At 31.0% G+C, this 17005-nt stretch overlaps 1 protein-coding gene across 2 annotated transcripts in view; it reads right to left on the bottom strand.

The window, feature by feature from the left end:
• Nucleotides 1-17005, bottom strand: part of Vsp37A (Vacuolar protein sorting 37A) — a 121323-nt gene that overhangs the window by 68943 nt on the left and 35375 nt on the right. For both annotated transcript variants that reach the window (XM_067278446.1, XM_067278448.1), the window contains 2 exons: nt 13774-13841; nt 3724-3851 (listed from right to left, as the gene is read on the bottom strand). In XM_067278446.1, coding sequence (XP_067134547.1) covers nt 3724-3851; nt 13774-13841 — 196 coding nt within the window. The remainder of the gene's footprint in view (nt 1-3723; nt 3852-13773; nt 13842-17005) is intronic.

Genomic DNA, 17005 nt, shown 5'->3' with positions numbered 1-17005 from the left:
AATGAAGAACACTGGAAATACCAACGTCTTCCCACAGAGCACTATTTTTGCTGAAAGGATACTGTAGACAATAAAGAACAGAAAACAGAATTGTTATGCTGCAAAAAATACATAATCATGTTCCAAAGATGATGTTTACAGGATTTAGGAAGACGAAGAACTTGGAAGATTGGAGGCTGGTCAATCAATTACTGAAGTGGTGAGATTCTTTAACCCTTTCCCGGCCAGAATACCGTTCTGTCGTAACCCTAATTCTTAAGTGAATCGGCCAGGGTACCGATTCATAGTTACCCCGTTAAAAATCAACTTTTATAAAATTTATTGACAACAGATGTCAGCACTTGACAGCAACTTGTTGTTTATTGTCTGTGTTATCCTTATCATATGGAAGGCAGAACCGGACATCAATAGGTTTATTAACGCAATGAACAGCAACGGGTATGGGCTAAGCGTTAAATTGGAACAAAAAAGCAACATCTCCGCGCATTTCCTCGACTTGGACATTCAAATAAGGGACAATAAGACCACACATAAGGTATTTTACAAAAAATGCCGTGTACCTCTGTTCTTCCCAGCTTTCTCTGAGGATCCATATTCGTATAAGATAGCGGCTTTTAGAGCACTAATTAAGCGCGCGTTCATGCACAACTTGAAATATGAAGACACGGTGGCCGAGCTTAGCCGTATCCAGGAAGTGGCATCACAACACGGTTATGATAGAAACATAATGTACAACATAGCACGCAAGTACACATGGGGAAATACTCATAACAACCCACAAGCCGGGGTAAGATCCGTTGATAATAGTGCTAGAAAAATAGTTGAGTATAACCACCACTTAGATGCGATATACAGAGAAATCGCATCCAGCACCCGAAACAAAATAGCTTACGGGAGGCCGCGGTCAGTATACAGCTTACTTCGAAATGAGAAGGACAATTTGGACATGAAACACGCACCGGGTGTATATGTGGTTCCCCTGTGGGACGACAGATTTAATAGAAGTCTGGTTTATGTGGGTTCTACTAAACGCTCCCTCCATCAGCGCCTCCAGGAACACAGGTACGACATTGCCAACAATAAACTATCTATCACACTGGCAACGTATGCCACACAGCAGGGAATCACTGCCGACCTCCAAAATGCTCGTATAATCAGAATGTCGCACCACACGGACCAACTCAGAACGCTTGAGACCCTAGAGATATATAAAGCGGGTTTGCACAACACATGCATCAACTATAAGGATGCAATCAACATCTCGCAAGCCTGGAAATATTGCTATGAGGGAAGTGCGCACCCACAAATAACTTAATATTGCATTAATTCGTTTTACATGTAACGATCGGCGAACGTAATTGTATGCATGTGTAGATAACATCCTAGCTCGAGCATAATGTTCCATCTTATCTTTCAATTCCATGATTTCAAAAATTGGAATAGAATTCGCTTCGGTTTCTTGGTTCCATTCACTGGCATTTGAAACTACCTTTGTGCTCTGCCTGATGAAGACCCCAACGGGGTTGAAAATGTTAGCAGTTGTATAAACACCTAACACTGGATTGTCAAGGTTTTTGTGGAAGAAAGAATTATAATAAGTTTATTCAGCTAAACTACGTCAATGTGTTATAAATATTCAAGTTGTAACCCTTCAGTTCTGATATTTTATATATTTTTTTAATTTTTAATTTATATTTTAATCGAAAATATCAGAAAATGTTACATGTATTGCTACTGGTAATCATATGTGTATTACACGAGTATATAATCTCCTTGGATATGAAGTGAATAAAGTATATTAGTTCATTATATTAGTTGATAGCAGAATAAAGTTTTGATTTCAAGCAAATGTATAATATAATGAGCGATAATTTCACAACAAATAAACGTACAGGCATAAGTGTTATATCGAATTGTACAAAACAATATTCTACATTGTTCTGGCTCAGTGCCAATAAGAATGAAGTAACCAGACAATGTTAATTTTGACAAAAAGTAACAAATGTTCAAGTTTGAATGTCAGTTATGATATATTATTTTTTTTTTTCTCATAAATTTCTCTAATAAAAATTATTGAAAAATATCGTATTTAAAATGAAAGATATTAATAAATGTACGTGATTTTTTCATACCAATATAATAACAATAATTTGATTTTGCTGAATTTTTAAATTAATATTGCTTGACTGACCTTGACTGACATTGACCTATACTGCCCTTGGCCGTTTTACAAAATAAACGTAAACAAGGGGGTGGTACAATTGACCGGAAAAGGGTTAATGTCTATCATTCTACACTATATCTGGAACTTGTTACCAGTGTGTTTTGTGAAAAAAGTAGTCTATCACAAATGTTTTCAAACTTTCGAATAGTTCTTCAGGTAAAATCTGATGGAACACTTCAAAATAGAATGTAATTATTCAAAAAACAAATCGAATGCCTATTTGACGAAATACATTGCTATGGGCATGCACATTCGTGCATTTCACCTCCAGTATTAAGGTGATGTTGAACTTCTTGTCTATCATTCTGTTATCTCAAAGCTTTGGAGACAATTCCAAACAACAGGAACCATTGTCAGAAGACCTGTTTCAGGTCATCTATGGATAATATCTTGGGATAATTGTTGTATATGGCTCCTAACCAAAAGAAACAGTAGGACATCTGCATCATCTCTGTGTGTGATAGCCTCATGCCATCTACAGGAAGGCAGGTATCTGTCTCAACTCTTACCAGAAGGCTTCATAAGGCTGGACTCTATGTCCGTCAATCAGCAGTATGTGGTGTCGGGAGCAATCATGCTTAACTTGATAACAATGGGTTCACAGATGAGTCTAGGTTCTCCCTGGAATCTGACAGAAGGCTTATATTGATCTAGAGGGAGGTTGGAACCCATTACAAACCACAGAACATAATGCAAAGACATACGTTTAGTGATGGTGCTGTCTGGGCTAGGTTTTCATTAGGTGGAGGCACTGACTTCCATGTGTTTGATGGAGGTATTCTCACGGGTATTGGGATGAGATATCAGACCACTATGTCAAACCTTATGCTGGTGCAATTGTAGATGATGGAGATGATTTCATTTTAATGGATAACAATGCTCATCCACATCAAGCATGACTAGTTGACCAATACCTTTATGAAGAGGGAATAGAATGAATAGATTGATCAGCATATTATCCACAAACCCTCGATGACTTCCAAACCACTCTTTTGCATGAATGACAATCATTGTCTTCTCACTTTTTGCAATGTCTTACTGAAGGTATGAGTCAATGCTGTCAAGCTTGCTAAATGAGGCCACATTCCAAACTGACCTCAATATTGTATTCAAACCTCTTTTTTCATATTCCCATTTATTGTTACTTACATTCACTCATTTTTTCCCAAATGTATGCAGTGTATACCTAAAGTATGTATGTATAACCCTATGAAAGTTTTATAGATTTGTTTAAGTGGTTTTGAAAACATTGTCAATTTTGTGATCTACATTTAACTTTTGACAAGCAGTGTATTTGTTACAATATTCTGATTTTAGTTTTACATTAGTTTTATATATCTTCTGGTATTATGCTTTTTTCCTTTTTACATCAATACTTTTTACTCCAATAATTTCCCATCAAAACTGGAAAAAATAAATCACTCAGGAGGCAATTATTACAGATAATATGGCATACAAATTAAAAAAATCTTTTACATTTGAAATAAGAAACTACTCACGAGCAAGTTCTTCATTTTTCATTATGTATTCATTTTTCAATTTAGTCAAATGAATAAGTTCTGGCAATTCATTTAAAAATTCTTCCTGTTTATTTGTATCATCTCGAAGAATTTTAAGTTCTGCAAGACTAAAATATAAATTATTGAACAAAATTTATTATATTAAATTTTATTTTAAGCTTACTTTTATTTTATTAATACATTTTCGAATTGTTTATTAATTAAGAGAGATTAATTAATTTTATAATTTTACATCATCTATTGATTATATTTGATTTTAAATACAAATAAAACAATTTCCAGTTAACTTTTTAAGAATAATCACAAAAAGTAATGAACAGAAACTAAACAGAAACGATACACTTTATGGCCTCTTACTTCTTGATCCATATTTTATAAAATTTTACAATATACTTGAATAAATGCTCAGAGTTTTAAAACATTACTACTCTGACACCTTATACCTCTGAGAAATTATTAATTTAATAATGCAAACGTTTTCTACCTGTTCCACAGGTCATCTTCAAGCAATTTTTTACTTCTGGAATGTTATCTCATGCAGGTTCGAATATATATGCGCATGATATTTCAAATTTTAAAAAACCGTTGGAACATTCCATGTAAAATATAAAATATAAACAATAATAAAATATTAATAAAATTAATTAAATAAACATATTGATCCGCTAAATAATAATTTAAGGGACGTAAGCTAACATAATATATATTTATATTTTATACGGGATGAGGATATGCTGTATGCTTGATTAAATGGGGTGTTTGTCAATCATGAATTTCCACGCAGTTGGCAAATTCGTTGCGTCTTTATAGTTCAAACATCTACCTGTTGTCCCTGATTTGTATATTTCAAATTTTTCCATGGTTAATGCTAACGATGGTGAGCATACTTGTTTGATAACTTTGGCTTCATTCCAATTAATTACTGATCCCTCCGTTTGTGCCATTCTTGATAAGGTGGTAGTGCAGTGCCCTTTACTGATGTCATACATATGTTCTTTTAGTCTTTTGTTTAAGCCTCTGTTAGTGACTCCTATGTATTCTTTATTCAGGTCCAATTGATCATTTTGGTATGGTATTTTATAGACCCCAGCGCATTCATCTGCTTTTGTGCTATCTTTGTCGTTCCTGAGAACACTGTAGATGGTGGGTGCCCGCTTATAAATCAGCTTTGCATTCTTACATTTGGCTATTTCCTTCATTATCGTGGACAATCCTTCTCTGTACGTGAATTTAGCTATTTCTCCATTTGAATTCTCTTTCGGTTTCTTTTTATTAGGTGTTATGTAAGATTTTATTAGGTTTACGACTATTGACTTTTTAAATCCTAGGGTTGTTGCAATGGTTCTAATTCTATTCAACTCTTGTATTCTGTCACACACGTTAAAGCAATAGGCAAATGCTCTTCTAATAATGGCCCTAAATGCCGATAGTTTGTAAGTGGGCGGATCGTTTGATGCGGAGGGAATGTATAGTGGGTCATGCGTGGGTTTGATATATACTTTCGTAGATAAGGAACCTTCTTTAAATGTAACACTGATATCCAAAAAATGTACCTCTGTTGTGCTGAGCTGTTCCAGTTTTAGCATCAGGCCATGGTTATTCGAATTCATCGCATTCAAAAAATGTTGTATTTTTTCGTCTTTCTTCCATACAATTAGTATGTTGTCCACGTATCGTTTGTATAAAATGATATCATCTTTAAATGTTCTAATAGTAGTTTGCTCCAACTTATGTATCACCAATTCACAAAGTAGCCCAGACATTGGGCTGCCCATGGGCACACCTTTCTTTTGCTTATAAATCTTGCCATCAAAAACAAAAACTGAATGGTAACATATTAGGTCAGCCAGTAGTTTCATGTCTTCGGGGTAAACGTTTGCATTATTAAATTAATAATTTCTCAAAGGTATAAGGTGTCATAGTAGTAAAATTTTACAATATTTGAATTAATACTTTTTAGGTTTTACTTAATTTTTATTTAATAATAAGTTAGTTCGTATCCAATATCATCTGAAATTAACATTAGAATAAGCTGTAACATTAATGAATAAAAAATATAAATAATAACAATACCAAGCGATACAATAATACAAGTGATTTAAATAACGATGATTTTAAATTGACATTGCAAATAACTACTTAGGTACTGTATAACACGCATTCAATCCTAAAGAAAAAATTTAATTAAAATGTTCTATAACATTTATATAATCATATCTTTCTCTTTTTTACAATATTTACACAAAATTTAAAATTTCAATAGGTTCAGAAATTTAATTACCAAAATATAAACAAAAATAATTAATACTAATCAAACTATAATCAGGGTTTCAAATTTTGTTTTAAATTTCATGACTTTCCCTAAGCAACTTTGTAGTGTACTGTATATATGTCTTGACCCTCACGTCCCTTACAGTAGCAAATATCTCCCCCTTATGCAAATATCCTATTGCTTCAATTTTTTAGTTAGTTATTTTCTCTAATTAATAGTTATTTAATTTTTAATAATAATAATAATAATAATTTTTATTTTCGTAATATGGGATATTCCCGTTACAAGGGGGAACATAAATTAACACATTTGATAGTTAACATTAATAACAGTATTTATCTTGAATTACAAAAAGATATTTTTGATTAAGTCTCTATCAGATTTGTTACTGGCCTTCCCGGACAATTTAACATATTTAGTAAAAAAATTGTATAATCTTGTTATTATAGTTGGGCTCATTTGAAACAACTTTTTATAAAATTCACTAGTTGATTTACTCTCAGATAAAGTAGAAATACCGTATTTTTGCCTAATCTCTGTACAACCTCTACATGCACATATTATATGGAAGATCGAAATTTGCTCCTGACATAATTTAAATGTTTCTCTGCTGATCCTTATATAATTCTGATCCACTAATATATAAAAACTGTTTAGTCGGAGCTGCATATAAAATTTTTTAATTATAAACGGTAGGTGAAAATTGATGTATTCGTTTGAAGGAGGAAAGTTTAAATTCTCCATATACCAGGGATGGAATTTTGAACTCTGTAATTTAAGTATTTCTTGATGAATAGAATTGTTAAACACATTTTCTATTAACGTACAGTTACCAAATTGCCAGTCTTCTTCTGTATTTCCAAATAAAATAGGAGAAATTCCATATTTAGCCAGCATTTGACTATATTTAGTAAACCAATTGTTGACATAATTTTTCTTTGTTTCTGTTAGACTTTTCAGATTATTTAATATGGTCTTAATCCAAGGATGATCACTGTTAATCATTCTTTTATAAAATTTTTGTATTCTTGATACCAAATAGGGCTCCAATTGTAGTCGGTTTGTGTCATGTCGTATGGCATATCCAGGGACTGTTCTATCTATCCCATATATTTTCCTTATATATTGTAATTGTATTATTTCAAAACGAGTAATCCAGTCAATTCCCCATATTGGGAAAGCATAACATATCGAGTTCATCACTATTGCCGAAAAAAGTTGCATTTGTTTTTGAATTGAACTAATTTTTATTTTGACCAATAGATATATAAGGTTATTAATTAGTTTATTAGCTTTATTTCTCATATTTTTAAAGTGGGCTTCGAAAGATAAAGTTGAAGTTATATTAAGCCCCAAGTAAGAGGTCTCCTCTGTAAGCTTCAATTTCTCATTTAAAAGGTAAAAATTATGGTCTTGTTTCGCCAGTCTTCCTCCTCTCCTGAAAATTTGAATATATGTTTTGCTTGGGTTAATTTTCAGCCCAAGTTGTGTAAAGTACTTCTGCATTAAATTAATTTTTCTCTGTAGACCAATTTTTGTATTTGAAAGTAAAACAATATCATCTGCATATTGTATTGAGTGGATTACACAATTTCCAATTCTTATTCCATCCTCTGCTTTATCAAATTGTTTATTTATATCAAATATGAAAAAGTTAAACAAAAATGGCGATAATGGGTCACCTTGTAACAGACCCCCAAAAATATCTATGGGGGAGAAGACAGTTTTGCCAGATTTTATAGTAACATGATAATGACCAAATAAAAATTTTATGGCATTTATGAATAAGATATCTGCTCCATTTTTTCCTAGTTTTTCACTTATTAATTCTATTGAAACTGAGTCAAAGGCCTTCTCCAGATCTAAAAAAGCAGCGTAAACTTTATGCCTTTTTCTAGATAACTGAATTTGAATAATTGATATCAATATAAAAATGGCTATTTCTGTACCACCATTTTTAGCGAAAGCAAATTGAGTATCGGACGTCAACTGTTTTTCTTCTAGCCATTGATTAAATCTTTTTGCGAGAATAGCTGTAAAAACCTTCCTTAAAGTTGATAGTATTGCAATGGGTCTATAATTGCTTGGGTCTGTGCAGTCTCCTTTTTTATATATCATTCTAAAGTATGCTGAACGCCATGAATCTGGATATTTATTATTTTCATACATGTAATTAAAGCTAAGCGCTATTAAGTCGATTGCTTCAGGTGGTAGTCTTTTTAATAAACAATTGGGAATTGAGTCAGGACCTGTGGCCGTGGTTTCTTTTAGTTTGTTAATAGTTTTTATTATTTCTGAGGCCAGAATTGGTATATTTATTATCCTCTCCTCCCTGTACAAACCTATCTGTTCTTGATCTGGGTAAAAATTAATATTAGTTAATTGTCTTTTTCCAAAAAACTTGATCCATTTATCAAATCCAATAGGGTCTTGTTTTTCGTTACCTTTCCTCAAACGGTATTTTTTCACAGTCAGCCAAAAAAATTTGTTGCTTTTGTCAGTCAATAGTTTTTGATTGATTAAATTGAAGTATTTCTTTTTCTTCGCTTTAATAAGATTTATATAGCTCTTCTTGGTATTTATATAATCAATTAATTGATCTCTTGTTCTAAACCTACGAAAAGTTGCTAATTTAGTTTCCTTTCTTCTCTTTGCTCTGTAGCATTCCATATCAAACCAGTCTTGCTTAAATTTGGATTTTATTTTATCTAAATATCTTATTCTTATGATGATTTGGTTCTATCTTATATTCATTAAATATTTTTATTAAACTATCATATAGTTCATTAGTCTCCATTTTTTCAATTAACTTAATTCTTCCTCCTATTTCAGTTTCAAACTTTCTTAATTTGAATCTGTCTCTCGCAACCTGCTCTTTCTCTTTAATTCTTGCCTTTTCATATTTTGATTTGATTGAATCATCTCTAATAATCAAGTGTACAGGGAAATGGTCAGATAAGTCGTGGTCTAATACTTTAAATTCTTCACAATAATCTAGTATGGCTTCAGAGCACATTATGTAATCAATTACCGATGCTCCTCTTGATGACATAAAAGTATGCCTACCGGGATAGTCTTCTTTTGTACGACCATTAAGAATGTATAAATCATAATTTTTAACGAAATTTAATAATAGATTCCCTTTAGGATTACTACCAGTGTCATGACTATTTCTTAAGTTATAAATTGTTTGATTATTACCCTTATAATAGGAATCATTATAGTTACCAATTCTTGCATTAAAATCACCCATGATTATCCAACAAGAGGTAAAATGCATCCAATCCATTATAACCTTTTCCATTTCTTGATAGAGATTTTGTAGCGTTTGATAAGGTGGAAAATAACTTACTATTATTGCCAGAATATTATCTGATTGATTATTAAATTTAGGAGACTCCAATTTAATTAATGAGAATATAAAGTAAGTTGTTGAAAAACTATAAATCATTTCACCCAGAGATTTTTTCATTATTAACATTATTCCTCCTTTTGGTCGACCTACACCTAGATTTTTTTCTGCTGGAACTTGTAAATATTCAAAGGCCTGGAGAAGATATTCCTCATTTGTATTTAGTTTATTGACCCACGTTTCCTCCAATCCTATAATATCATACTTCGTTAAGATTTTATCAAAATAGCAGGCGGAAAACTTATTTCTAAGTCCTTGAACGTTCCAAGATAAAATTCTAATATCCGAATCTTTAAATTCCTCTATATTAACTTTGTCAGGTTCTCTATTTAGATTACTCAACATCTTAATACCATTATTATTAGAGGAGCTTAAATATTGATAGTTAACTCTAAAAAAGTTTTAGTATCAACTAAACAATTATTTATAAAACTATACGTTATTTGCTTATTCTTATATATTAGATAGTCATTTCTAAGAAATATCTGTTCACCTTTTTTCTTGACTTCTTTATAGTATGGGAGGATTTTTGCTCTACGGTTTCTGGATTCCTGTGTCAGGTCGGATGACATACGTATATTTTTAAATGGCTCTTCTAAGGATACTTCTTTATTTTTATAAAAATTTGAAAGTATTTGATTTTTTCTCTGGACCTTGTTCAGTGTAACTTTCAATATTGATGGATCTTCTTTTTTTATTATGTGAATGTCCAGAATTTCCTCTTTTTTGAATTCTGTTATCTTAATATTCTCTCGGAATAATTGTGTAAGACATTCTTTCAAGTTTGTATTTTCTGTTATCGCTAATCCAAATAACATTAGATTACATTGGTTAGTTATATTTAAAATGGTATTTACCAAGTATTGTTGGGCTTCTATTTTTCTATCTAAGTCTGGCACTTTTGTTTCCAATAGATTTAAATTATGCTCTAACGTACCAAGTTTAGCTTTAAATTCGCTTATTTCCTGGTGAATTAAATTTATTTCGGCTTTAAGGTCCAATATTTGTGCTGTGATAGAGTTATGAGAGTCTTGTATCAACTTTGAAAGTTGTTGTAGAGTAGTACATGACGAACTGTCTTCTGTCTCTACCAATTCGGAAAAATTTTCTAACCTTGTTTCTTCATCCTTCTCCCTCTCTATTTCAGCTATTTTCCTCAGCTTTTCCATCTCCTTAAGTGTAGTTGGTTGACGACGGAGCATTGTATCTACACATGCATCCTTGGACACCTTAACGGCACTTGTACTTCGTGTCAATGGAGGTCGTCCTCTCTTTGTCGGTGAATGAGATAACGGCCCTGGATTTTGTTCTACTCCTGCCATTATTAATTTTAATCTAATTACTAACCATAAACAGTTCAACAATAACCACCAAGTTAACAATTGATTTAATTTTTTGGCACACCAAAGATACTCCAATGCAATTTGCGCCATCTTGGTCGAAGGTCTGAAGCGCCCCCTCCATAGTTATTTAATTTTCATAATTGTTGAATAATTAAAATTAAAAGTAAAATCCTTTATTAAATTAAAATAGTTTATCCTTTTATTAATCCACAACCATAGATCTATGTGGCTTCCAAAAAAAAATAAAAAGCCATTATTTCTTATTCATTAACAAATCCAGTATAATCCATGTACTGTACAAAAGTATGTATTTATTAAATTTTCTCTTAATAAATTTCCTGGACTTTATATAATATTAATAAACTAGGAAAAAATTCAAAAATTGTTCTGTTAGACAATCAAAGTTATTAAAATAAAAATGATAAATAATACCATTTAAAATAAAATTATTTATTTTTTGTACTTTGTTATCATTTATTTTATCATTCAGTTCATTAATATCTGCCATCAAACTGAGATTGTAAATGGTAATTGTGAAAGATTAATAGTTAAAACATTTCAAAAAACTTTTAATCAATGTTAGATTATTAAGAGTATTACAGACTTTTCTCTGAAATTCATAATATAGCAAAATTAATACACCTGTGTTAAAATTTACAAATGACAATTGATATTCCCATTTGTTATATTTGTGACTTAGTTTGATCGTCTGGCATTTTGCAATACTCTCCTCCCTGTTGCATTTTATTATTCTTCACATAAGCAATCAATATTAGTTTTTAAAATTAATCTGCACTATCAGTAAAAGAAGTAAATGTCTGTATTAATTATATAAACATTAAACAAAATAAAAAAAAATACACAACTGATTACAATTTATAAGGTCTGATTTTGAGTGATTTTAAAATACAATCTTCAATGCAATAGAATAATAAGTCTTATACACATAAGACTGTATTAAATCTAAAATTGTAAAAAAAATTTAAACTTAAAATTAAATTTTGGCTAATGGTATTTACATCAAAATATATACAATAAAATATATCAAAGCTACAAAATTATCTTTGTGTTCTATTTAAAGACGAAACATGTAAACATAATGATCGTAAAATACACTTCACACCAACGTTCAAATAAATAAAATAATTAACACTTCGGTGTTGCGACATTACAAATTACAACTTTTTAGACGTATTCGTTAGCACTTTCAATAGCTTATAGCTACCATCCTCAGGCAAAAAGTCAAATACAATTATTTTTGACTGTTCAGCTTTTGAACAGACTTTTGAAATTATCTAATGCGTGCAGATGGAATTCAGAATAAATTAATTTTAAAAATAAAAAATATTCGAAATTTATAGAAATGTACTGCAAATGATGTAATATCTTCAAAACTACTTAAAAAGCAACCGTATTTAGTTGTGATACAAATGAAAATGCAAAATCATAAATTATTTCTCCAACACCGGTAACTGGTTCAGGTATGTGTTGTTTAAATAATGTTATCCACAATTGTGGGATTTCTAAGATCGGAGTATTGCACAGTGTTACAGTGGATATATAGAGGTTTTCCCATATGAATAATTCTCTTCGATCGTTGCATTGCTTAAGTAATTTAGTGTGCCCCCAAAGTGGTAGATAATCCTGGTCTAGTACCTTTTTAGCTAACTCCATTGTTGGTCTATTGTTTCTAATATCCTCTTGATGTTCAAGGATGTGGGACCACAGCATTCTGGTAGTAGTCCCTATGTAGATAATTTCTTCCTTTGATGGTGCATGTTTTAACGGAATTTTGTAGACCCTCAATTTTTCATTTAACGTGAGAGTATCTCTATCGTTGCATAACATTCTTCTTAGTGTTGGATGTGGGCCTATAGGCAAAGTAAAGCCATACTTTCTAAAAAGACATGCTATTTTTAGCAATGTAGGGCCCAAAAACAGTATCAGAGGTTGTACTATCTTTAGTTCTTCTTGCAGAGGAAAAACTGGAAACAATTTGTTTTTGGCATGGTTATGGAGATAACGAAACCTGGAAGGAGAATAACCAGCATTGTGCACCACCCTATTAATTTTGCTCTCAACAAGAAAACAATTTTCTAGCTTCAACATATATTTATTTATTTATATTTTGACGTAAAAATTAAAATTAACTCATTTGATATGGTTTGTAAAGTTTAAAGAACTGCTTATGAAGTTGGCCTTTAGGTATAGTATGAAAAAATTGATGAATAGCACTTGTGCATTCTTTACATTCTATTATACACAACCCACACATTAAGTCAACATTTCACTGTAATAGTCTTAATATTCTTATTATCAACAGTGCATCTTTATTTAAATTGTAAAAGAAAAACTTAATACAATTTTTGAAAAGTGGAAGAACTACATGTCTTTAAGTACAAAATACCCCAATGACATGCATTAACCTAGTGTTTCTCTCAAACTTCACCTTCTGGTAGACATGTTTAATAAATTTTAATGTGCAATTTACCTAATTTGCATAGTTTGTTGTCAATATATTTGCCTAGACCCACAGAGATTTGTGAAAGTGCAAACTTTCACAGCAACAGAACTTTCATTCCTGAAGATGAAGTTAAATCTCAAAAGGGCTTAAACAATTTTAAAATTTTTTTGTAGTTATTTCTTCATTAAAAGCAATATTTTCTTCTTTAAATAACCACACCATAAAAAAACCTTTAAATGCAGCGATACTTTTTAATCTTCTAATCTTCTTTTTGGTCCTTTTCTTCTTTAAACCATAGCAGAGTTAACATTTTATTAACTGTTTTATAAACATATATAAAATGTAAAATTCTCATAATTATTTTACAGCTTTTACACACAAATCTATTTTACTAATAACAATTTTACAATTAAATAAAATAAAAAAAAACTACATTTTATAACTGTCATGCAAAAGTAACAGAAGAGTAAGTAACAACAACAATTAAGAAAGAATTTAAATCGTCGTCTAAATTTTTTCTCATAGAATTTATATTTACCTCATTTCTTGTAACTTTGGAAATTCAACAGGTACTATAGGAAATGGACCATTACTTCCAGCAACAAACTTTAAATAAATTATTTAGATTTAAATACATTTTAATACTATGTATAAAACTTTATTTTTAAAATTACAGAAATTACATCTAAAATCTTTATTTTTTGTAAATAAATAAATATTTTAGAGAGATTAGCTTTTAAGTATCTTAAAAAATATTTCAATTAATACAAATTTAATAAAATGGCCAAGGACAATAAATACATATAAAATATTCACAATTCGGAAGACACAATAAAAGTCTTCGCATCCAGTCCCTTTTTCAATCCTCGGGAACAAAAACATTTAAAAGCAATTGTTTTTAATCATTTTTACATAACAAAATGGATGAGAAGCTGAAATAAAAGGTCGACTCTGCCCGTAAAGACTGTTTTATTGATTTGAAATCACCAGAATTTTATGCAAGGAAAACTGACAAGTTGCCTGAAAAATGGCAAGAAGTCATCAATAATGACTGTGAATATATATTAGATTAAACTCTGTTATTCTATATTTTATTGGTAAATAAATTTCATTTTATGAAACTAAAATTACACAGGTCAACAGTGGTTTTAGTGCCACGGTATTTTGAGCTGATTTCATATGAATTTGATGCCCTGAATTTAAATATGGCATTAGTTTTTGCCTAGGAGCTCTAATTTTTAAGATATAGTATTTTAGCGAAATATACATTTCAATATCTTAAGTTAAATCCATGGATCAAATAAAAAAACTAAACACGGAATTTTTATTATTATATTATGCAAATATTATCCTATACAAAGATAGAGGAAAAAGTCATCAATAAAACTAAATAGTTCTTTTCCGTGACTTTTGTGAATGTATTTTGGAGATCTCTAGTGAGGTCATTTAACTCATCCTGGTTGAAACGTTGAAGAATTGATGACATTCTCTTGTAATCACAGTCACCCTCATTAGAATCAGAGGAATACTCATCCTCACAGAGCTCTGGTAGCTGGTGAAACAATGGAATCGGCACTTCCTCTGAGTGGGGGACCGAGCATCTTGCAGAGACTAAATCAGGATAAGTCCACTTGCTACAGTTGTTACGATTGATTCCATTAGTATTTACTAGGCAGAAATAACAATCATTAAAGTGATTTTTGGGTTCTCTCCAAACCATCGGTACACCGAATTGCAGACTTTTTCTTTTCCCAGTAATCCACAGTCGTAAATGTTCAGTACAAGTTTTACAGACCTGATGTGGTGCCCAGCTTTTACCCTGATCACCAAGCCGAATATCAAAGTATCCAAGATAAGCTCTCTTTACAAAGTCACTAATAGTTTTTCTGTTTTCTTTTAATGTATATTCTCCGCATATGTAGCAAAACACATCAGAATGATTTACACAACTTCTTCTACTTGAACTCATTTTATTTCTATTCAACAACACAAATAAAAGCATCTAGAACACAGTATGTTTTAGGTTAACTTTATAACAACTCTTGCCTTAACACAAATATCACACGAGGCCAACTTCAATCTATACACTGCACGGCTAAAACTTACAAACTTACTTCAACTCTAGTGGAAGCGTTGAACATCAATTCGTTACCAGATGTTTACTTCATCTGGTGGATTTACCTGGAACTAACTGGATGGCAGACCGACAATGGGGAAAATATACAGGAATCAATCCTTGCATATGTGATTTAGAACTGTACCAATTGGAATTAGAGCTGCACATTTCATGTAGCACTGTATGTTAAAAAAACACTGATCTATAAAAGTAGAGCTGATAGAGAAAAACTGATTTCATATTTGGATTCAGCAACCTGAACATAGCTAAAATCAGTTCTAAAATCCTAGGCACCAAAATTTTTTTTTGGTTAGGCTTGTGTTATTTATGACTTAATCCAATATAAATGTTGATTCTTTCCTGAAAACAATATATTCTGACAAAAGTAAAATCAAATGTCTTATCCTTAAAACCAGTTGCTTGACTTGTGACTAATTTGCTGTTTTTTATAGCATATTATAATTTTGTGCAAATTTTCATCCTTGTACAGGAGATTACAAGCATTTTTTAGAAAAAATTACTTTCTGTAAATTTTAAAATTTTAAAAAAGATATGAAAAAGATAAATATTCACAGTTTGGGAGAAACAATAAAAGTCTGAAAATTTGTTGGTGCTAGGTCAGGTGAATATGGTGAATAAGGCAAAAACAGACCAGCCAAACTCCAAAATTTTTCTTGGGTAACCTTTACCATGGCCTTCTTTCTGTTAAAAAGTGCAAAACACTTTTCTTTAAGTTTTAGCCAAAGCTACTCTTACTGTTGAATGTATATATTTGCAGTAACAGGTTTGTTGTGTGATAACAATTCAAAATGGATAATTTCTTGACAATCTCAAGTTGCACATAAAGAAAAATCACCAGAATGGAATTTTGTAAAACACTTTCAAACTGCTCTATCTGAAACTAGCTATTATTGTGACATGGTTGCAATGCCAAGCTGCAATTTTTAATCATATTTTTAATTTATTTGACTTAAAAAATATGCTCTTCTCCTCACCTCTTCACCATATATGCTCTTTACCTTGATAAGTGACATTATTTAATTAGTACTATAGTGTCTTGACTGTGTAAATCATACTTTTCCCATTAGCAATGGAGTTGTGCCAATCATCTGTCTAACACCTTTAGGGAGAAAAGTTGTGAATTGAAATAATGTGACTTCTAGTTTGTACCTGAAGTTCATATACAGTTAATCAGGCCTCCTGCCCCTAAGCTTTCTATATCTGGTCTTGACTTTTATGTATCTAACTCTGTTCTTGAGATTAAGGAAGGACAGATGGACAGACAAATGGGTGAATGACAGTGGAAATTTATAGATATCTAAAAATTTAATAACTTTATTAGTTATAGACAAAAAATATAACTGAAAGTAATATATTTTACTTTTAAATTCAAATATAAAATTAATGATGTAAAGCAACTGATTACTAGAAAAAAAAATGCAGTAATGAGTTGCTTAACTTGATGACATTGCTTTTGGAAACATTTGGTGGAATCATCTGTTATGATATTTTATTTAAAAACTTTTTATATTTTTAATTATTATAAAATAGCAAAAAAGTTAATTTTCAGGATAGGAATGGATTTTATACAAAATTGTAAATGCTAATAATGAGTAAAGTCATCATTAAGTCTAACCCTAACACAAGATACAAG

The sequence above is a fragment of the Centruroides vittatus genome, unplaced genomic scaffold (assembly GCF_030686945.1).
Source record: "Centruroides vittatus isolate TY-2023 unplaced genomic scaffold, ASM3068694v2 contig_8, whole genome shotgun sequence".
Classification (NCBI taxonomy): domain Eukaryota; kingdom Metazoa; phylum Arthropoda; class Arachnida; order Scorpiones; family Buthidae; genus Centruroides; species Centruroides vittatus.
The sequence above is the reverse complement of the archived record's forward strand: the minus strand, read 5'-3'. Positions and strand labels throughout refer to the sequence as shown.